The sequence below is a fragment of the Panthera tigris genome, chromosome B2 (genome assembly GCF_018350195.1).
Source record: "Panthera tigris isolate Pti1 chromosome B2, P.tigris_Pti1_mat1.1, whole genome shotgun sequence".
NCBI lineage: Eukaryota > Metazoa > Chordata > Mammalia > Carnivora > Felidae > Panthera > Panthera tigris.
In genome coordinates this window covers 111,509,930-111,534,702 of record NC_056664.1, presented here as the reverse complement: position 1 = coordinate 111,534,702, position 24,773 = coordinate 111,509,930, and the positions used below count along the sequence as shown (strand labels likewise).

Below are 24,773 nucleotides of genomic sequence, written 5' to 3'. Positions count from 1 at the left end.
GTTCATTAAAAGAATCATGCACCATGACCAAGAGGGATACAAGGATGTTCAACATACAAAATCAAACAATGTGATACGTCACATTAACAGAACAAAGAATAAAAATTTTGTAATCATCTCAAAAGATTCAAAAGAAAAGAAATTGACTTAATTCAGCACCCCTTCATGATAAAACCCTCAACAAACTAGAAATAGATCACATAATAAAGGCCATATATGAAAAGCCCACAGCTAACATCATACTCCATGGTGAAAACTGAAAGGTTTGCCTCAAAGCTCAGGAACAAAATAAGGATGTGCCCACTCTCACCACTTCTGCTTAACATAGTTTTGGAAATCCTAACTAAAGCTAAGAAAAGAAATAAAAGGTATCCAAATCATAAGGGAAGAAATAAAATTATTCCCATTTGCAGATGAACATGTTCTTACATGCAGAAAATGCTCAACATTCCACAAAAGACTGTTATAATTAATAAATGAATTCAGAAAAATTGTAGGACACAAAATATAAATACACAAAAATTATTGGTATCTCTATACACTAACAAAAAATTACCTGCAATGAAAATTAAGAATAATTCCAAGTCGGGAGATGGTGGAGGCCACTGAGCAATGCAATCCTTATCAAATCCCCAGTAGTATTTTTGGCAGAAATAGAAAAAATCAACTCCAAAAGTCTATGGAACCACAAAAGGTCCTGAATAGCAAGAGCAATCTTGAGAAAGAAGAAGAAAGTTGGAGACCTCACACTTTGTGACCTCAAAACATATTACAGAGTTATAGGTATCAAAGCAGTATGGTACTGGCACAAGGGCAGACCTATAGACCAATGGAACAGAATAGAGAGCCCAGAAATAAACCCATGCATATACAGGCGACTGATCTTCAACATAGGTGTCAAGAATACACAATGCGAAAGGATAATCTCTTCAACAAATAGGTTTTGGGAAAACCGGAGATCCACAGAAAAAGAATGAAACTGGGCTCTTATCTTATACACTACACAAAAATAAACTCAGAAAGAACTAAAATTTTAAACATTAAAAATTTACATCTGTAACCATAAAACTAGAACTAGAAGAAAATACAGGGGAAATACTTTATGACATTGGTCACGGAAATGGCACTGAAAGCGCAGACAAGAAAGGCAAAAACATACCTGTGGAACTATATCAAACTAAAAGGCTTTGTGTGCAAAGGCAACAATCAACAGAATAAAAAGGCAACTTACAGAATAGAAGATAATGTTTGCAAACCATGTGTCTGACAAGCATTTAATTTTTGGAATATATAAAGAACACCTACAACTCAATGGCAAAACAAAACAAAAACAAAAAACAAAACAAAAAAAACCCCTAATAAACCAAATTTTTAAAATGCATAAAAGATTTGAATGGATATTTAAAAAAATAATGTTTACTTATTTTTGAGAGAGGAAGAGACAGAGTGCGAGTGGGAGAGGGGCAGAGAGAGAGGGAGACACAGAATCTGAAGCAGACTTCAGGCTCTGAGCTGTCAGCACCTGACTTGGGGCTTGAACTCATGGCCAATGAGATCATGACCTGAGCCGAAGTCAGATGCTTAACTGACTGATCCACCCAGGCACCCCCAGAACAGAAATTAGAAAAAAAAGACATACAAAGTCTAAAACATATATTTTAATTTAAAAAATTTTTAAACATATATTCATATTTTGAGAGACAGAGCATGAGTGGGGAAGGGGCAGAGAGAGCGGGAGATAGAATCTGAAGAAGTCTCCAGGCTCTGAACTGACAGCACAGAGCTCGACGTGTGGGTTGAACTCACAGACCATGAGATCATAACCTGAACTGAAGTCAGACGCTTAACCAACTGAGTCACCCAGGAACCCCTAAAACGTATATTAAAAAAAATGAGCAATCTCACTAGTCATCAGGGAAATGTAAATTAATGTCACTAGTCATCAGGGAAATGTAAATCAAAACCAGAATAAGATATCACCTACTAACTGTCAGTAAGGCTATTATAAACAAAGCAAAACAAAACAGGACAGTGGTGGTGAAAATGCAGATAAATAAAAACTCTTGTGCTCTATTGCTGAAGATGTAAAATATGCAGCCATAATGAAAAACACAATGAAAACTCTTCAAAAAATTAGAAATAGAACTAACTACCATATGACCCAGAAGTTCCAATTCCGGGTATTTATCCAAAATAATTTAAAATAGAATATCAAAGAAATATATGCCGTTGTATACTCACAATAGCCAAGAGGTGGAAATCACCTAAATGCCCATTAACTGATACATGGATAAAGAAAATATGACAACTGAAGCCCATATTAAACTATATATTAACTGACTAGAATTTAAATAAAAATTTGAAAAGAAATAAAAAAGAAAATTTGCTATATACATATAGTGGAATATCATTCAGCCTTAAAAGAAGAAGAAAATCCTGTTGTCTGTGACAACATGGATAAACCTTAAGGACATTATACTAAGCGAAATAAGTAAGTCACAGAAAAATATGTACTATAAGATTTCAGTTATATGAGGTCTCTAAAATAGTCATACTTAAAGAAGCAGAATGTAAAATCATGTTGCTAGGTGCTGAGGGGAGGGGGATATTATGAATTGCTATTGAGTAAGTATAGAGTTCTGCCAAGCACGATAAAAAAAGTTCTAGAGATCTACTGTACAATCATGTACATATCATAATAATAGTGTATTGTACAATTAAACTTTTGTTAAGAGGAGAGATTTTATGTTATATATTTTTTGCCACCAAAACCAACAGTAATCATAATTATAATCATAAACCCAACGAGTTAAGCCTACTGCAGATGGGGAAACTGAGGCTTAGAGAAGGTGCCTAATGTTTGTCTCTCTACCCTTTGCACACAGTTTCAGCTGTATGAAATGGTGAATCCTCTCCCTTGCCATCCATGTTTTTTCAACCTGATTCAATATCCAGTTACACCTGCCTCACTCAGTCCTCTCCCTCATTCCATACTCACTAAGCCTCATGGTCAAAGGCTTTCTCTCTTTTATTATCTCTCTCTTAATATTCCCCTGAGAGCCCTGAAGACTATTTGGTGTACTATAATTACTAATGAAAGAGCAATCTAACTGACTTTTGTGGAACATAAAGATGCTCCAACTAAAGGTCTTCTTTGGTTCTTTGGAACTAAAGATACTTCCCTTGGTTTTCCAGTTTCAACGACCTACAGTGAGAAGCACTGTCCCATAAGTCATAAAGGAGAAACTTGTCTGATCGACGGGGATGCAGCAGCAGACGTAATTTAGCAAAACCCAGTCTGGGCTTTTTTCCAGAAAATGTCTTCTAATATGTTAGAAAGGTGAAGGAGAGGGAAGCAGTTCTCACATTCAACACTCTTGGCAGGAATTTATTTTGTGCCCAATATTGTAAAAAATCATCATCTTAATGATGCAGGTGAAAATAATAGAGGAAATTTAGTTTCCTGGCTCACAGGATTTGATTTCCTCTATTAACTGGAGGCATGCATCATTGCAGATTTGTAATCTCTTCATCTCACCTCTCTGAATCTTAGAGCAATATCTACCAGTCCCACCAAAGAGTGTTAATGAGCCACAAGAAGATGGTCAATAGACTTTTCTCCTTCAGACTAAGAATCTAGTCAGTGGTAGAGAAGTTGAGGATGGCATTGGAGTTCACCTCTTAAATATTTAGGCAAGTTTCCTCACTCTTTTGAAAATGTGTTCACTGTCAAGAAAAAGCTGAACACTGTATCGTTCTTGGTGGCCAATCTAATATTAAAGGTAACTGGACTTAAATGACCTCTGTACTTAAAATGACCTCAATTTGTAACTACCTGGATTGCTTCCAGAGTCATCCATAATTTAATTATATTTATCCCAGCTCATCTAGAAGAACTCAAAATGAAATGGTGACTTTGGTTTGTGAGGTCAGAATCAATAGCCATTAAGAGAATGAGGGGATCTTTAAATCTAGGGGAAAAAGCAAGTACTTAAAATATCCCTTGCATCAGCCTCAGAATTCTGGGTGCTCAGACAATGGCAGATATGGTGGAATTTTATCACAATGTGCTATGCAGCTTTACTGCCTAGAAAGATAGGAGTTAATGTAGGAGTTCACTGTCAACCAGAATAAGAGTTAAAAGTTCAGCTTTCAGAGTATTTTGGACTTGCATGGCACATTTAAAGAGGCAGACAGATACCGAAGAAGGACTGAAATAGATGAAATCTATAAGATAAGAAGAAAATTCCATGTAAGCCAAATGTATGAGTTTCTCTAATCATGTCATTGGCATCATGTAAATGCCAGACACCATTTATATACAGCTTAGATATAGCAGATGTTGGCATTTAAGTATAGGTTGCTTGAGAGAAAATTGCCCTTGAATGGAAGAGGAAGTTTACTGGCAGAGAAAAATGATTTTCTCAGTTAACAGTTATAAGCCCAATAATAGAATTGTTTTCAACCAGAGGTTGTGGGGTGGGAAAGGAGGAGAGATATAATGATACTTCAATTCCAATCTAAAAAAGAAAAAAAAATCAGCTTCAGTTGAAATTGCGGATGTGTGGGTTGTATACATAGAACCTTCTCCTCCCCTCTCCTCTAAACCTCAAGGCTTCATGTTAAATGGAACAAATCACATCCTTCGTGGTTCTGCTCTGTTTGGTACAGCTGCTTGCTGCAGGTGGTGCCCTAAAAATATATTGTTTGTTTATTTTGCAATATAGCAGTCTGCAGAGTGGTACCTAAAAGTGCGACAGCTCCCTTCTCTTTCTGTCAGTGAACCAAATGATGAAAGACAGAGACCTCCGCCAAACCTAGCATGAAAAGGCCCAAATAAGAGGCACAGGTTGTGCTTGAGGCTCAGCTTCTGATAAGTTCCATTTTCTTTGGATTCATGAAGCAAGGCTGACAAGCAGACTATCTGTCATCAGAGCCTCTGACTGGGTTTCAGTGAAGCAAAGCCAAGCAACAAACCGCCTTTGTTGGGAGAATCATCGCCCTTCTCTGGAGATTAACATCTGTAAGCATCTGGGGTCTAAAGGGAAAAAGAATCTGTAATGAATCACAAAAGGAAAATAAAAGTGAAGATTAATCTCAGGTAAATGTTCATGCAGATATTTTAAATAGAGCTTTCAATAATTTTTTAATGTATGGTGAAATGTTCCAATAATTTTTCCAGCCACACTGGCAGGGCACTCACAGAGTTGTTGACACAGCACGATTAACTTGCACGTGAAAATGTTTTATACATGATAGTTAAAATGATGCACAAAACTATATTTTCATTAACTTCATCCTTAAATTCTTCCAACTCAGACCCAGATTAAGTACCACAGCAGCTCTGAAGCTTTAAGACCATAAGTTTGAACCCCCAAAATGTGGGCATCATGTGGCTTTGTCATTCTAATTCATACCTCAGACTCACAATTAAAGGACAATAAAGGTGTGTCTAAACATATTTTCTCATTTAGTTTTGGCCACTCTTTTACTATCTCTTTAAAAATTTTTTTAATGTTTCATTTTATTTTTTGAGAGACAGAGAGAGACAGAGCACGAGCAGGGAAGGGGCAGAGAGAGGAGACACAGAATCCAAAGCAGTCACCAGGCTCAGAGCTGTCATCAGAGACCCCATGAGGGGCTCAAACCCACCAACGTGAGAATGCTCAACTGACTGAGCCACCGAGGTGCCCTTACTATCTTCTTAGTGTTCTGCTTCCTTTGACAACTTGTCTCTAAGCTTTTAATTTGTAAGCAACACAGACTTTCCTAAACTTATGAACTGAGAACATTGCTGAAAATGAATACATGAACAGCCACTGAGTCACTGACATGGAAATTTTTTATACCTCACAGTGTAATTTCACTTAAAATTGATTTTCCTGTAACAGATATAGTAGATTAGGACTAAATCAACCTAAATATGATATGTGACTAACAGAATGGTATAAAATTCCAGCAAGTATCATTTGTAAAATTTAGAACTTAGGAAAAAGAGAATCTACCCATAATTCTGCAATGAAGAAATCAATAGAGTTATGGAAAATGGGTAGGAAAAGTGAAGATAAATGACGGGGGGACACTGGAAAGTTAGGGGTAAAAGAAACAATTTGTATTTATAAAATTGCTGATAAGCTGATTAAACTTAAGAGGTGGAGAGACTAAGAATCAATAAGGAGAGTAGAGCAAGGTAGACATTTCAGAATAAAAGAAGAGATAAAGAAAACCAAAATATCTTTGGAGCCATGACACTCTTTAATTCAGTCCTTGACTTTGCAGCCATATTTGCCATTAGCATTGACCAAGATCATCACATGAAAAATAGCTGCTTTTTTAGGTACAATAACATAAAATCCTGTGAATAGAGTTAGGGGAAAATTACAAGTGATAAACATATGTGTGCAAAAAGTTGTGGTCTTGGTTCTCAAGAAATTTAACTATGGGTTGAGAGTCATAACAAAGGTCAGAGAGGAACAAATGGCAGAGTCAAAATAAATGCAGCCATGATGCCACAAGGGCAGGAATAAGCAGGAGGATAATGAAGACTAGGAATCATATACCTAGTTGTTAAGAAGAATGTGTGAGTTGACAATAGTAGGGTTTAAAATCCTATTTATAGGATTGGTAAACACAAAAGGTAGAGAAGGAACATCACAGGTTGTTCTTCTTCTATTATGTAAACATTATTTAGCTTAAGTGTGCTTGCCCATATTTTTACTCTTTTCACTCGAGTATAACATGCTAAACAATAAATTATCCGTCATATTATAGCGATCATTATAAATCTTTGCAACCTTCCTTTGAGAATGCCTTGCTGTTATCTGAAAACACTTACACATCCTACTATTATTATTATACCACTGTGTTTAGAACTTCCAGTGAAGAGGAAATTGCCATCAAAGAATTACTTCTCAAAAATTTTTTATCAGAATAGTTGATTATGACTGGAAAGATGTCCTAAAAGACAATGATATTATATATTACAAAGAAAGATGGTAGCCTTTTGTTCAAGGCCAATAGCTTATCATGTTTTTCAAAAATTACTCTATTTTAGTATATTTATATAGACTTTTTTTCCTTTTGAAATAACTTATGATTCAGTATACCTTATTATTTATTCTGAAATGATTTTATTTTATTTTTAAAGTTTATTTATTTATTTTGAGAGAGAAAGTCAGAAGAGAGAGAGAATACAAGCTGGGGAGGGGCAGAGAAAGAAGGAGAGAGAATTCCAAGCAGGCCCTTCGCTGCCAGTGCAGAGCCCAACACGGGGCTCAATCCCATGAGCCATGAGATCATGACCTGAGCCAAAATCAAGAGTCACACCCTTAACTGACTGAGCCCCCCAGGTGACCCTGAAATAATTTTATAATTACAAAATTAAATATAAGAAATTGGATTGTACATGGTGCTTTGCACAATTTCAGACAATTTAACTTAAATCTCATATCATTACAGAAAACCTAATTAATGGTGATTTATTGCAGCTTATAGTCCTCACTACCATCTTTAATATGCTGGTATTTTTACTTCATGATGTGTCCAAGCATTCTCTTGATCAAGTGATGTTATGCTTTGGGGGTAAATAACTGCTTTCAACATTATATAGAGAAGCAGATATTGCACACTGATGATAATGGTTGATATGGGATAAAACTTACCCCTGTGTAGACTAGTGTGTCAGTACAGTAAACAGTATCACACTGGCTTTAAGAATCACAGTCCCATCTGGGGAGTAAGTAAACTAAGTAAGACTTAGTTCATTTTTGCACATCGCTATGAGTTAGTCTTTAAAAATGATAGTCTTTTCAATAAGCAGTGGAAGATACTGAGCTAAAGAAAAAATAAATAATACCACTTTTATTGTTTTCAGGCAATTTCTTAAGAATTATCTCATTCAGTTCATAATTACAAAATAGTTTATTATACAGCTGGGTGTAAGATTTAAGGATTGTTACTCCCAAACTGTGAATATTTTACCTTATGTTTCTGACTTTGCATGTAGGGAATACCAGAGAATATTAAAAGCAAAAACGTCTTAGACTTAATTTGACTTTAGAGTCTATTCAAGTTCTTGCACTCTGCTTGTTCATGGACTCACAAAACTACTCCCTAATTTACAAGGGCACCTTTCAGAAATAAAGCAAAATAAAATGAGAACATGATAACTGATTTCTCAGGGTTAATTTTAACAAAAACTTGGTTGATGATTGTGGATAAGACATCAGAGTGCCATGTTCTGAGTGACAGTGTTGAGGTAACTTTATTATTGTCTAGAGGAACTGAGAGTAGGTTAGAAAGTTACACACGTGCCCATTTCAGAAGCATCAACAGGTCTTGATGTTTCTTAATATTCAGGAATAAGCCCAGTTCAGGTGCTAAAATTAATTTGTGGAATGTTGTTTATATGCTGTGCAGCACTCAAATTTGCCAAGAAATGTCCATTCCCAATCTATTCACTGACTTCATTCTCCTATTTCAGAAATGCTGACATTGGAAAAATCCCTTGTTCACAATTATAATTTGGTTCTTCTTCCTATAATTTTGTGAATATTTTATAAACTATTCTGATGTTACAGAAAGACAAATCACATTTATTTCATTTATTGGGTTACTCCTCTCTGACAAGTAAGTCTATGTATGAGTATCCAGAGAACTAGACCTGGAGCAGCATATATAACATTCCAAGCCAAGCAGCAAAGCTGTTGACCCAGCATAGGAGCTAGGAAAGAAACCAAGTGCTTGTCATTCTGTCCATTTCTATCACAGGCAGCAAGCATTTCTGTCCTAAGATGAAAACTATTGTAGAGTCATGGACACTGGACTAGGAATCAGAAGACTCAGTTTTCAGTTCAAGCTCTTCACTAAGTCACTCTTTAGCGTTGAGTAATGGCAGACAGAGTGTAGGTCTACAGATTCAGTACTTGATAATAGGGTAGACCCTGCGATATTCAAAGGGAAATGACTCTCAACTTCCAAGAAGGAGATGATGGAGTAGTTGGAGCTGTGGCACCTATTTGGTATTACAGAATGTTTGTTTTTTTTTTTTTTTTGACCAAGCACCATGTGTTTCTGAGCACTTTAGGACTATAGCGGGATCAGTAGCAAAAAGAAAGGGAAAGCATTGATATGTCTGGTGACGATTTTCAAAATTACAACGTCTAGGCCATACCTCAAGCCTTAAGGGCATAGCATTTCTAGAAGTAGGTCATGTTTATAGTACTCTTTTAAACAAGTGAGTAAATCATTTCTATTCTCAGCCAGCATTAAGACCCATACTGAGAGGGACAGGGCATGAGCGAGGGAGAGGGGGAGAGAGAGGGAGAGAGAGAGAGACAGAAGGACAGAGAGAGACAGAGAGAAAATCTTAAGCAGGCTCCACACTCAGCACAGAGGCCAACATGAGGCTTCATCCCATGACCTGGGATCATGACCTGAGCCAAAATCAAGGTGTCAGATACTCAACAGACTGAGCCACCCAAGTGCCTCAAGAACCACTGTGTTAGTGTAATGGTCTTTAAGCATTTCTACTTCCATATGTCCTGAAAAATTTTTCTTAAAAATCACTTAAAAGCTGTATACATTTGAAATTGATGTTTGATATTTTTATCATTATTTTTTTTATTTTTAAAATGCATTTTTAAGTAACTTTTACACCCAAGTGGGCCTCAAAGTCATGGCCCCAAGATCAAGAGTCATGCTCTACCAACTAGTCAGGTGCCCCCTCACCATTAATTTAAATAGCGGCAATGGACTATTTATTTCAGCATATTATAAATATTAACATATTTTAAAGAGACATATTAGTCTTTGAGATACATCCAATGAAATTTGAATACTGCTGTGATGTGAAATTCACCTTCTGTCACTTAAAAACACACATCCCTTCAAAATGATTCAAGTTCGCAACTCAGATTCACTATTTACCAGTTTAATGGCAATGTCGCAAGCTACATTCAAATCAGGACCCAAATCTCTGACAACCAAACTTTATGAACATGTGTTTCCAGATTAAAGAAGGAATGAAAGTGAGGCGTGATCAATAAGGCAACTCGTTTTCATCCATGCACCACACACTCAGCAACATTCAAAAAAATACTCCTGAGCCATTCCCAGCACAATCCCACATTAACTCGGATAAAGGCTTTCAAGGTTTTGAAAATTTCTCACCAATGGTATACTTAGGCAAGTCTTACCAAGCCATATGTCAAATATATATCATTATTAACTGGGAATAACTGGAAGCATCTGTGGCTCCATCCATTTGAAGACACGTTTTATCTTCAAAAAATTTTTTACCACAATTTTTAAAACAATGGTTTCTATCATTTCATGTACTTTAAAAAATACAAAGTTTTCCAAATAGAATAGATATGACTGAAGGATGAACTTGACAATGATCCTATTTTATCTATGAACAGTGCACCAAGTATTAGAACCTTTTCTAGAGTCTTTTATAAGTCTCTGCTAATTTGTACATGGTTTCTATGCCAATTTTAATTGTTTGGGAAAATGGTAAGCTTAATTAAATTTTTACGAACATCTTCTGCTGGTATCCTAAATATATTAATTATCAATCTGCTGCAGACTTGGAAGTGTGTTGGAAGTAATACCCAGAAATTTTGGTTGGAGTGGTGTATCTCAAATTTAGAGATATTGATCCTCTGGAGGTAACCAGAGAAAAGAGGGATGAAGTATTGGTTTCTGTTTTGTTTTTTTGTCCAATGTATTATTTGAAATTGTAACATACATTTTAAAACATAAACTTAGTTCAGTAACTGATAAATATTTTTCCCTTAAAGCTTCATTTACTTCCACTTTCTTGTAAAACATCCTCTGTTTTCATTGTGTTGGTTAGGGGAAGTGAGGTATAGTGTGTGCATAACAAGTATGAGGCACACACACCTCCATTCCCCTCACCCTCAGCACCATGGCTAATCAATCATGACATTCTTTGCCACTGATAAGCTCGGAATTTGGGGGTTTCAGGAACTCATTTCCAATCAGCTGTTGCTGGCATTCAGACTGTAGTCCATTTCCTGTCTTTGGTACCAGAAAAAAACTTGGGTCAGTATGTCCATCCTCCCTACTGGCTAAGAAATCTTGGGAAAGGCTTTCAACCTGTTTTGCAGCCCTCACAGGACTGTTACACAAATCAAAAGATTTAATTCCTGTGAACACATTTTGTAAACCATGCAGCTGCAATCACACATTGTTTGAAGAAATCCCCTTAATTCTTTTGTAATGCGAACAACACTATCTCTGTAGCTGATCTCCTCCCTGGTTCTCCCCATACATATTTATTTGATCTATTTTGTAAGTATGGATTTTTTTTTTTTTGGTTTTATTAAAACTGTGCACACCTGTATTCCTTTTGAATACGATATCTGATACTAACTAGAAGAAAGCCCTGCCGAAGGAGGAGAGGGCTCAAGTCTCACACCTGGCTCATCATTATGGTGTTCTGGCAGTCCTCTCTGCTCGGCTGGAGGCTGCGTGATTAATAGCCCCTCTTCCCAATTATGTGGATATTATACTTGTCTTCTTTTGGCTGTAGATGGAAGATATCTTATGTATGTGCGATGCAAATGTGGGCTTTGTGAATGCTAATTTCCAAATCAGCTAAGAGTTGATTGGCAGAAAACCGAACAACAGGGTGACAGGATTGCCAGGGGTCAGGAATCTGTGAAAGAAAGGCTGAGTAAAGTTGGAGGAAATGAGCTAGAGAGATTTGGAGTGAGGCAAGAGCAGTCGCTGGGAGAGCAGCAGTTCGTGAAGGCAGATTCAAGCCAGATACCCGGGAAGAGAGGGCAGCTTCAAAGACTGGTGGAAACAAGGAGAAGTGGGGATTTAGCTGACTTTACAAAAAGCAGGATGGAGCTAAGAAGACAATATTATGTTATATACTGCACAAAGTGTATTCTCTGTCTACTACAATCCCCAAAATATACCTATTTGCACCTGGTTTGTATCCTGAGGAACCTTGCCCTTAAAAAATTTTTAAGTTTATTTATTTCTTTTTTGAGAGAGAGAGAGAGAGAGAGAGAGAGAGAGCGAGCAGGGGAGAGGCAGAGAGAGGCGGAGAGAGAGCATCCCAAGCAGGCTCCACACTGTCAGTGCAGAACCCAATGCAGGGCTCAAATTCATGAACTGCAAGATCATGACCTGAGCTGAAATCAAGAGTCAGACACCTTAACCGACTGAGCCACCCAGGTGCCCCAACACTATTTCATCTCTTAACCATGACAGCAGAAGTGATCAGAATGACTACAGGAAAATCTAGTTGGAAGGCTTCCAATTGGTAGGTGGAGCAAATTGTTCAGGATAAGTCCCATTTTGGTTTCCCTTCGAAAACTCTAGTTAAGAAATGCTAGGTTTTCTCTACAGCAGGTGTTGTACGGCAAGCCCAAAGGCAAAAAGTGTCTTTGAAAATTCTCCAAGTAACTGGCTTGGGTACACTGTCCCTAACTTACTCTCAGGTGATCCACAGTCAGCACTGCCAAAGAAACAGGTGGAAAGGGTACGGACCCCCTATGAGGGTCCTATGAGGGTAAAGAGGCTGCATCCTGTGATGGCTTGCTCTCTAAAATGGTCACATATAACTATCTGTGCACATAAACTATATCCTTATAATATACTTGACACATAAGTGGAAATTTTCCAAAATGTGTGGGTACAGTAAAAAAGTGAGTTCCAGTGGGGGAATTTTTATCTAAAAGCCCTCTCTACCACATAATCTGTCCCCAAATACCAGAAAGATTTTATTTTTCTCTTTTGAGAATGAACACTTCATCTCAATAAGATTTTAACTAATTAAATAATTTTTTCTGTCCCATCAAATCTACCTTATTTTTTTCAAGATAATTAAAATGACGAGTCTAGCGTTTAAGACTGTTGTGGAAGGATGTGTTAGTTAAGAAATGTCTCAGGTTGCACATATGTGTCTCAGGTTGCACATACTAGCACTTAGCCCATTGTAATTTATGTGTGTGTGTGTGTATGTATGTATACACATGTATATATTTTCTTCCTTTTAAAAAATATAATAACTATATATTAGTTGCATAATCAGATACATACACATTCACATGGTCTTTCTTTTTGTTGTTCTAGAAGAATTTTATGTGAACTAATTTATGCCATTCTATCCACAACCTGTTATGTCTTGTTATTTAAGAATTGTGACTTAATATCATTCCCAAAGTAATTAACTGAAGAAATGCAAAGAGCAGATTCTATTTGCATTATTTGTCATTAACAATTTCAAGGCTATGCATAGCAGTTGCAGATCTACATGGAGTCTAAGGAAAATATAAGAGAACTATACCTATAGGATCTGTAATAAATAAATGGAGACATGTATAATAAAGTTGTCTTTATAAATCCTACAAAATCATGCATTTAGCCTTAGCAAAAGTCCTTTTTGAGAAAAGGATGTGTTTATCTCTGTCATAGTGATACAGTATAAAATAATATGTTTTATATAACAGGGATATATTATACAGATATGCTCTACAAATACTGTATACAAATACATAGGAATCATTTATAACTCCTACTGACTCCTAGTGGAGGGAGAGTTCTTTATTAGTTTAATAATATGAAATATGGAGGCATGATAGTCCTAGAAGTACAATTTATGAAAAGCTGAACTGTTTGAAAGAGAGGGGAAATGATTACAGGTGATGCGTCGTACCTTCAGAAAATGTAGGAAGAAGAATATGGGCAAATGAACAATTCCAGGGGCTAGCAGCACAGACAGAAATAAGCACTGGCAGAAAAGTATCCACTGAAATCTTATAAATCTAGGCATTTTAGCACGTTAGTTGTGAAGGCTCTCTGATCTTTCTGCAAGAATCTTTGGGAAACTCTTGTTTACCAAAAGCCAAATGATCAAACCTTGGATGGTTGGATTTCTTATGTAAAATGCTGATGATGCCAAAGCCTACTTATTGATTTACTGATTGATTACTTTTTACTATGCCCTGGTTTAACTTGACAAACCCCTACTGAAGGGGGCATTAACTAGAAAAAAGCAAATAGCCACACTTTATCCACAGATTCCATTTGTGTGCACTGAATTTGCACGGAAATAAAACGATTCCAGAAGCACTAGAAGGAGAGGTTGGCTGTCAAAACTTACTGCGAGGACAATCTGGAGGGAACTATGAGCCACTTCTATGTACTGGTACTCCAGAAAACACCCTGAGACCGTGATGTAGCGATGGTCTTCTGGGGCCCAGTCTGGTGCGGGTGTCACTGATGTCACCGTACATCCTGGTCCATTCTCCATCCACCAAGATCGGTGCATTGAAATATTAAAAGTCAGGATAAGGTCTGTTTCCTGCAAGAAGGCAATTTATAAGGATGAGAATTACTTTATAAATGTTAGTCAGCTTATTTTGGACTGACTTGGAGTTTTCCATTTGGAAATGTGGGTTTTTTTTTTCTCCCTCCCCTCACTGTATTTTATGGGCAGAAAGGAAGCATCTTAAATAAAACTATTAGTTCCACTTGAAAGTTCTGTGTCAAATAGATTTCATTTATTGGCCTGACTACAATAATATAAATAAAAATATTTATTAGTAAAATTATCAGTGACTGACATTAATTGTAGCACTGAAGAGTTCTTACTTTTGAGGACTTATAATTTATTACAAAAGGAGTGACTTAAACTATTTTATTAAGTGAAGTTCATCTTATTTTAAATAAGCTATACTTATTTAAAGTATACTCTCAACCTGAGAACTTTTACCTTTTACACATTTTAAATATTAAATTTTTACTTCAGTTTGGCAAAATTTAATGTAATGTGGCTAAAGCTAAAATTTATAAGACTTTACTTAATAAAACATATTACTTGGTCATAACATTTCTTAGGAAATATCATTAGCAAGTTCTTGCAGGGTGGAGATAATAAGTCAACAACTCTTTAGATGAAGTTAAGCACGTTAGGTGATGTGTAGGTATAAATGGAATAGATGGTAGAGTTTCTGCACTTGGCTTATAATCACATACACAAACATGGAGCTATTAATGGCACATGGATAAAGGTTGTCTTCCAGAAAGAGAATGGCTGAAAGGAATACAGTGAACATGTTCTGGTACTCAGCAAGTCAAGGAAGATGAATTCTAAATGGAATTATTTCAATCTCAGTGATAGTGCTACCAGTTAATAGATGCCAACTATTCTCACTCTAAAATGAGGTGCTGAATTAACTAGGCAGATCCTGCATAGAAAATATCTTAAATCAGGTTTTGTGACCTTTAACACTCACTCACACTGAAGGTATGAAAGTGTTCAGCTGAAATGGCCAGGGGGGGTTGGAGATTGGGTGGACGATTCCTCTGGAGCGAAGTATGCTATGAGTCACATGATCTCTATGAGCAGGAAAGGGGGTGAGGGAGCAAGCAATTTCTCTTTCTTTCAAGCCTCTTCACAAAGTCTTCAAAGTATCCTTTGCAACCTGAAAATGGCTAAACAAAAAGTGTCTACATTTTTGATTAACTGATTTTTGAATGTTGAACAAGTCGTGTATATCTGACATAAATCCCTCTTGGTTGTGGTATGTAATTCTTTTTGTACATTATTGGATTCATTTTGATAATATTTTGTTGAGGATAATTGCATGTACGTTCATTAGAAGTATTTATCTGTAGTTTTCATTTCCTGCAATGTCTGTGTCTGGCTTTGGTATTAGGTTAATGCTTGTTTCATAATGTGAGTTAGAAAGTTTTCCATCTGTTTCTATCTTCTGGGACAGATTATAGAGAATTGGTATGATTTCTTAAATGTTTGGTAGATTTACCAGTGAAACCATCTGGACCTGAAGTTTGCTGTTTTGGAAAGTTATTATTTATTGAATTTCTTTAATAGACATAGACCTATTAAAATTATCTATTTTTTCTAGTATGAGTTTTGGCAGATTATATCTTTAAAGGGATTTGTCCAGGTTACCTAGGTTATTAAATTTGTGGGCATAGAGTTGTTAACAATATTCCTTCATTATCCTTTCAATGTTCATGAGATCTGTAGCGATGTCCCTTCTTTCATTTCTGTTATTAGTAATTTGTGTTTTCTCTAATTTTTTCTTAGCCTGGTTGAAGGCTTTTCAATTTTGTTGATCTTTTCAAAGAACTAGCTTTTGATTTAATTGATTTTTTCCACTGTTTTACGGTTTTGATTTTTTAAATGTTTACTTATTTTGGGAGAGAGAGAGAGAGAGAGAGGGAGGGAGAGAGAGAGACAGAGACAGAGAGAGACACACAGAGAGCGAGCAGGTGCATGAGCAGGGGAGGGGCAGAGAGGGAGAAAGAGAGAGAATCCCAAGCAGGCTCTGCTCTGTTAGCACAGAGCCCAATGCAGGGCTTAATCTAATGAAGCTTGAGATCATGCCCTGAGCCGAAATCAAGAGTCGGACAGTTAACAGACTGAGCCACCTAGATGTCCCAAGCAGGTTATTTCAAATGTAAACACATTTGTGTTACACCCCCAGGTGTAAGATTTCTGTTTTCACCTGTGTGCTATTTAGAAATGTGCTTGGGGTGCCTGGGTAGTTCATGCAGTTAAGCATCTGACTCTTGATTTCTGTTCAGGTCATGATCTCATAGTTCATGAATTCAAGCTCCAAGTCAGGTTCTGTGCTGACAGTGCAGAACCTGCTTGGGATTCTCTCTCTCTCTCCCTTTCTCTGCTTCTTCCCCACTCTGGTGTGCACTCTCTCTCAAAATAAATACGTAAACTTAAAAAAAAAAAAGAAATGTATCTTTAATTGCCAAGTATTTGGGGATTTTCCAGTTATCTTTGTGTTATTGATTCCTCTACATTTTGTGGCATGTTTTATTATTTTTTTTTTACTCTCTTTCTATAGTATTTCTATCACTAATTCTTTTTAAAAAGACCAGTAGAGCTATAAAAACTCATTCAATATTAAATTCTACTTGGTCTAACACCTTAGAATGGATCAATTCTTTTCTAACTTGTGTATCTTTTCCTGGGGACCTCTGAGCTGGAATCTCACAGGCTTCTGTTTTCATCAGGCTCTATGCAATTGATACATAAAGTTGGACATGGACTTCACTTAATATCATTAGTTCTCTCTTCTGTTGGATCCCCAGTTTTCTGTATTTGACTAAGATGACCTTCGTATTCCCCTCAGTTTGACTAAGCAGGTTTCTTCCTGAGTACAGGCCTTGACTTTACTTTCTCTAGAAAACTTGCAGTTATAAATTCTTTGTCTGCTCCTTCAAGATGCAAATTTTCTAAAACTCAGGAATGTCTTTCTTATGGCCCTCTGAGCCATTTCTTTGAAATGTAATGGTCAAGAAAGAGAGCATCCCTATCTCTCAGTGCCTGTGGGTAGGTAGAAAACTAACTCTGAGAAGCAACAATTAATAAACACAGATGGCCTAATCCCATTGACTAACTTTCCCCATAATGTCCTTAGGTACTTTTCACCCCCGCATTTAAAAATCCTCCCAACTTTTATTTCAGTGTAATTGAATTCAATTTCTCTCCTCTATTGCAATAGTCATGAATAAAACCTTTCGTGCCTGTTTAACTTGGAGCTGAGTTCAGTTCTCTACTTACATCTCTCTTCCCTACTACAGCAGTTAAGAAAATCTGTCTTCCCATTTTAACAATTGTCTGGTGCAATTTTTCTTAACAGCTCTCATGTCTTTTACTAGGTTTTCTCTCTTGTTTCTTAGGTTACAAATTCCATTAGTTTCTTAAGAATAGGTGAATGATGTTAAGTCTTACGTGTTTTCATCTACCTTTTATATTAGTTGATTGATATTTTGGCTGGATGTATGCTTCTTGGTTGAGGATTATTTTCCCTCAGAGTGGGTGAATATTTCTCCATTATCTTCTGGTTTCCATTATAACAGTTAAGGAATCAGATACCATTTTGTTTCCTGCAATTTTTTATGTAACCTGTTTTCTTTTTTTTCTGATTTCTTACATCTTTTCGTTTTAAGTAGTGAAATATTTCATAAACACTGAAAAGTGTAGAGGGCACTACAGCAATATCATTATACTCATCACTCAGCCTCCTTAAATCTGCTGCACTGCTGCTGTCATTCTTTTAATAAAAATTTATACATATAAATGATGCCTTCTCTGTACTCCTCCTAAACGTTATTTCCTTCTCTCCTTCTCCATAGATAATTACTGTCATGGTTTTGGATTAGTATTCTCATGAAAAGTTTTTGTAGTTTTACTAAATGTTTATCTACTCATTAATAACATAAAATACTGTTTTCAGGTTTTAAAATGTGTATATTCATTCATGTAGAATCTAAAAACAAAACAAAACAAAACAAAACGAATGAACAGACAAACGAAAAGCAGAGTCAGACTTGTAAATACAGAGAGCTGGTGGTTGCCAGCAGGGAGGACAGTGGTGGGGATCACAAAATGGGTGAAGGGGAGTGGGAGATGCAGGCTTCCAGTTATGGAGTGAATAAGTCATCGGAATAAAAGGTACAGTGCAGGGAATATAGTGAATGGTATTGCAATAGGGTTGTATGGTGACAGATGGTAGCTACACTTGGGCTGAGCGAGCATAATGTATAGAGATGTAGGATCACTATATGGTACACCCGAAACTAGTGTCACATTGTGTATCAAATATATACCCACGTAATAAATGGAAAATGAAAACAATAAAATGTGTAAAACCTCTAACTTGTTTTGGTTCACCATGATATTTCTGAAGTTTATCCAGGTAGAAATAATCTTCTTTTAGGGGCACCTGGGTGGCTCAGTCAGTTAAGCCTCCAACTTCAGCTCAGGTCATGATCTCATGGTTCATGGGTTCAAGCCCTGCATCGGGCTCTGTGCTGACAGCTCAGAGCCTGGAACGGGCTTCGGATTCTGTGTCTCCCTCTCTCTCTGCCCTTCCCCTGCTCACGTTCATGCTCATGCTCATGCTTTGTCTCTCTCTCTCTCTTGCTCTTAGAATAAATAAACATTTAAAAAAAGAAAGAAAATCTTTTAATTTCAGGTTCTGAAGTACCTTGATGGGTTTTTTAAATTTTTTATTATTTTTTTATTTTTATTTATTTATTTTTTAATTCACTAAGTTTTTTGAGCTTCTGGAGGGACTTTCAATCCAGGAAACTGTTCCTTCCATTCTAGGAAACATTTTCACATTTTATCTTAAATTGTTCCCTCCCCTCTACTTTTTCTGTTACTATAGAAATTTCTGTTAGTCAGACATTCGACTTCTAGGATTGACCTCTTTATATTCTTATCTTTTCTTTCCTAGTATTCATATATTAACATTTCTCTTTACTCTTTTGGAGATTTTCTTTACCAACTTCTCGCAGTGTTATATTGAATTGCGTATTTTATTTTGAATATTTTGAATTTCTAAGAGCCATTTATTCTTCTCTAATTGTTGCTTTTGTATAGCTAGTACTTTTCAATTCTTTCTGGGCTATAATTTTTCTTAGTTTTCTGATGTATTATTTTTTAAAAATTGTGTTTCCCACACTGTTTTTGCTTTATCTGAGTTATTTTTACTAAATAAATAAGTATATAAATAAATAAATAATAATAATTAGTTAATAATTAGTTAAACATCTACCATGTGCCATATGTAACATTCCTGCCTTTATGAGTATTCATCATGTGGTAAGGAAAATGGACAAGGAATACATAAATATATCAAAATATCAGCATAGAAATTAACATACAGAGAAAAATGAATTCAAGTAAAGAAACAGAATAACCCAGAATTGGGTCATGGGAGGAGTTAAAGAAATATATCTCATATTATTTTGTGTCAACAGGGTCCTGATTGGAGTGTAGGAATGTATAGAGCCTTTCCTTAGAAGTCTGGTGATCTCTGGTTGTTCTTCCAGATCAAAGAGGAGAAACTAAAGCTTGTTCAGCAGTTGTTATGCATTTGTAGGATAGTCAGCAAGTACCCATCACATATGATGACTGGGCAGTGTCTTCCAAATGCTAGATCTGTGTGGATCTGTAGGGCTTTGTTCTGGGTCTTCCAGTCTGCTTATGGAGTAGAGACGCACCAGACCTTAGCATGCCTGGGAGAAACTGGAAAGGGGTTGCTGGTTTTGCTACACTGTATGCACCTTTTTTTTTTTTTTTTTTTTTTTAACTCCGGTATGCAGTCTTTAGCAATCCTCATGTGTTCAGAAATTTAGCTCATGCTTGCCTATATCTCAAAAGTCTCACCTGTCCAGAGGAGAAGTCTGGTTATATCAATTAAAGGAAAAGCCTGGGGCAGTCTAATTGCTTCTTGAATAGATTATTCAATCTATTCCCATTTTCAGTCCTGTACCTCACACAATACATCTACTTCTAAATCCTGACTTTTGAAGATTTTTATAGGTCGAATCTATAAATTGGAACCCCTCTCTGCATGTTCATAATAAGTTTTAGGTTTTGCCACTCTGTTAAGTCACTTAGCAAATCCCCATCTACTTTCTATCTTCCAGAAACTGATGACACTTCTTACCCTTCCCCCACTCCTATTCTCTTTTACTGTTAGTTTACAATTTTTTTATTCTTTCATATCACTTTGGAGGAGTTTGGGGATGAAATATAAGTACGTGAATAGCTTTAACCAGCAATCATTAACTGGAAGAATCCTAGAATTATCTTATATTCTCAGTTATCCTCCTGAGACATCTAAACAGAAAACTTTGTTTTTGCACATGCATTATTTTAACCACAAAATGTAAATTCCTTGCGGTAAAACAGACAAGAAAGTTCTCCCTGAAGTTCCCTTTTAAATGCAACAGAAATTTCTGTGTGAACTGTTCCATGTATAATCAATAGGTTATTTAATTCCTATATATTTTATAAGTTTAAGCTCAAAAAAAGAACGTCTGAGACAAAGAACAAGTCTTGATAGCACAAAATAAGACAGAAATCCGGAAACTGACTTGTGCATTCTGGATGGCTACATCTTGAAAAACATATAAAATAGTCTCATAACTGTAAGATTTAAAAATTGGGAATCTAAAGAAAACTCCCATAATATGTTCAGATCAGTATAATAACAAAAAAAAAAACACCCTTTGTATCAATATATTTATTCATCTTCTTAGTAAGTCTCTAAAAAGTTCAGATTAAAGGACCTCATTATTGGTCATGTCAATTTTCAAAATAACAGGGTCTGATGTGTTACATGAAAGCTGTTATTAGCACTAAAAAGTTGTTTCTGACAAAGACTATATGCATTCAGGTCAACACAAGGAGCTTAATTGCTCAACAAAGAATAAGCATTTGATGGAAAAAAAAAGTTGAAAAGCAAATGAGAAACAGATACTAGTAACATCTCAGAATTTCAATAAAAAGCTAAAATTTACTTTCCCTGTTTTATGGCATTTGAAGAAGAGCATACATGCATGTATGTGTTCCAAGAGTAAGCAATGGAGAATATACTGTAGACAGTAGAGGGTGGAGGGTGGGAGAGAAATTTTGAGTTTAAGTTTAAAAAATCAGAAATGTTGGGGCGCCTCGGTGGCTCAGTCAGTTAAGCGTCCGACTTTGGCTCAGGTCATGATCTCTCAGTTTGTGAGTTCGAGCCCAGCGTCAAGCTCTGTGCTGACTGCTCGGAGCATGGAGCCTGCTTCAGATTCTGTGTCTCCCTCTCTCTCTGCCCCTCCCCTGCTCACGCTCTGTCTCTGTCTCTCAATAATAAATAAACATTAAAAAAATTTTTTTAAATTAAAAAAAAACTGAAATGTTTTCTTAGATTCTTGGAATTTTCTATTACTTAGTTTTTCTTTTGGAATAATAATATTGAAAACTGATATGTTCTCATGTCTAGACTGCAACATTATTAGAAAGGCTAGAAGCTGCACTTTGTAACAAATGGCAATTAGGTTATAGTTAGCAGCATAGTTGCTAACACAAATTATTCGGTTACTATATGCAAAGCATTTTACCAGGCCATAAAAATGTGAAGTGATGTCAGATGTGACCCCTAACATTATGGGGCCTATTATCTCTTTTCGAGGATAAGGTATAAAGAGGAAATGTATGAAAGTTCCTCAAAAAATTAAAAATAAAGCTACCCTATGACCCAGCAATTGCACTACTAGGTACCTACTACTATGTAGGTATTTTTGTTATCTAAAGGAAACAAAAATGGTGATTTGAAGGGGCACATGAACCCCAATGTTTACAGCAGCACTATCAACAATATCCAAATTATGGAAAGAGCCCAAATGTCCATCGACTGATAAATGGATAAAGAAGATGTGGTATAAATATACAATGGAATATTGCTCGGAAATCAAAAAGAATGAAATCTCACCATTTGCAACAATGTGTTTGGAAATAGAATGTATTATGCTAAGCAAAATAAGTCAGTCAGAGAAAGATAAATATCATACGATTTTACTCGTATGTGGAATTTAAGAAACAAAACAGATGAACATAGGAGAAGGGAAGGAAAAATAAGATAAAAACAGAAGGAGGCAAACCATAAGAGACTCTTAAATACAGAGAACAAACTAAGAGTTGCTGGAGGGGTGGTGGGAGGGAGGGTTGGCTAAATGGATGATGGTCTTTAAGAAGGGCACTTGTTGGGATGAGCATTGGGTGTTATATGTGAGTTGATGAATCACTGAATTCTACTCTTGAAACCATTATTACATCATATGTTAACTAACTTGGATTTAATTTTTTTTTAAATAAAATTAATTAATAAATTAATTTAAAAAAGAAGGGGGAAATGTAACAGTACAAGGAAGTATTTGATAAATACCTGAAGAGTGTGGACAATCTATGCACAGAAATTTGGAGAGTGTGATGATGCCTGTGTACTCCAGTGGGACAGTGTCCTAGAGATGGGAATTCTCGCTGGGTCCTGAAAAGGGGCCCTTCTTAGATAGGCCCACAACCCTTGGGGTGGGGGGAAGACCTTTTTAAGTAGAGGGCCCAAATAAAATTGCAGAGTGATGAGTATTTGTATATTTAAGAACTTGGATATTTAAATAGCTTTAATTTTATGAGGGGAGAGTTTGTGAGAAGGAGTAGTATAACATTCCATTGGAAGATCTTGACTTGGGACTAGACTGGGCAGGGTCTTAAATGCCAGAACAAACATCTGGGCTTATTGAAAGATGTTTGATCAACAACAGGACATCCGCACTGCCAAACATGAACCAAGAGGTACTGCAGTAAATTTAAGTCTCCTGTAGGATTGGGGCAGGGCAGTGCAGGCAACAAGAAGAGAACAGTAGAGGTGCTGTTTTGAACAATAGTCATTATGGAGGTAAAGACTCATGCTGTAAAATTCAAATCCTTGACCTTGTTCACCCATACCATTGTCCTGAGCTCTACAAGGCTCCAGGGAGGCAGGACCAAAATCACTGCTTTTGGCACTCAGAGGAAGAATGTGAAAAAATCAGCATTCTCCTCCTTTACTTTAAAACATACTTCTCGTAATGATATTAAAATAATGCCAGCAAGCACACTTAATGGAAAGAAGCAAGTTTTAACAACAAAAATACTCTGAGATGTCAAAATATATTAATAAAAGCATGCATATTTAGTTGTCAGGACTCAAAAAAGTAGTTAAGAAACCTTGTAACTGGGGCACCTGGGTGGCTCAGTCGGTAAAGCGACCGACTTCAGCTCGGGTCATGATCTCGCAGTTTGTGAGTTCGAGCCCCACAGTGGACTCCATGCTGACAGCTCAGAGGCTGGACCCTGGTTCAAATTCTGTGTCTCCCTCTCTCTCTGCTCATCCCATGCTCATGCTCTGTCTGTCTCTGTCTCTCAATAATAAATAAATATTAAAAAAAAAGAAACCTTGTGATTGAATGATATTCTGTATTAACTGAAGATGCAGTAGTTGGGATAGTGGGGAAGGCTATATTTGACACCAAGAATCACTTTTTTTTCAATGAACTCTTATTTATTTACAGCCAATATACACTGGTTACAGTTTAAAATAACACCAAAGAGCATCACTCTACATCTTATTGCCAATATCTACATATGGATATAGGAATCCCTGCAAATTTCTTAAAAATTATCACCATCCATGGCTTGTTTCCTGTTGGTGAACTTAATATTCTAGCCCTAAATATAGCTGTATTTTTCTGTTAAAATATGCATAGATCTATGCAGATTTACAGATAAAAACCCCAATGCTAAATTTATCCTGGTAACATACGAAAATCAGTGAAAGCAAATTATATTGTTCAAGATGCCAAAAAGAAGCTGAGAAAATATGGATTTGCAAAGATAAGTAAAATTACAAATACGCTTTATTTAACAGGTTGAATGAATGTTGCATATGTAGGAATGCAGCCCACAACATAAGGAAGTTCTTATCTACCAGCTTCAAAATCCAAAGATGTGATTCATCCTACTATATGACGAACCTAAGGGAAGTAGATGGGGCATCAGATATACACCCGTGCCTTTTCTTTTAGAATCTTCAACAATGGGTAAGTGAGATTTGGATGCATATGGATCATACTACAATGTAAAAGCATTGCTGGTGTTAACTCCAGTTCCTAGTTCCTGTCATGAGTTATTCAAGAAAAGATTTCTACAAATATTTCTGAGAGCAGGAAAACATTACAGCCATAGCTCTAGAAACAGATGAGGAAAGTCCAGTGGAATTTGGATTGTTAAAATTTAGAGTTTTAAAAACAAATTGTGTTTATTCTCACTATATACGAAAATTCACTAAAGATTTAATATAAAATGTTTAATCATTGTTATTATATATTTTCATTTTTTTCTTGCCTTAAAGCAGGTTTCTCATGTCTGT

The 24,773-nt window shown here is 36.2% G+C and overlaps 1 protein-coding gene across 3 annotated transcripts in view; it reads right to left on the bottom strand.

Moving 5' to 3' along the window:
- NKAIN2 (sodium/potassium transporting ATPase interacting 2) overlaps positions 1 to 24,773 on the bottom strand; it is a 986,091-nt gene that overhangs the window by 159,500 nt on the left and 801,818 nt on the right. For all 3 annotated transcript variants that reach the window (XM_042987110.1, XM_007078666.3, XM_042987109.1), the window contains one exon: positions 14,144 to 14,344. In XM_042987110.1, coding sequence (XP_042843044.1) covers positions 14,144 to 14,344 — 201 coding nt within the window. The remainder of the gene's footprint in view (positions 1 to 14,143; positions 14,345 to 24,773) is intronic.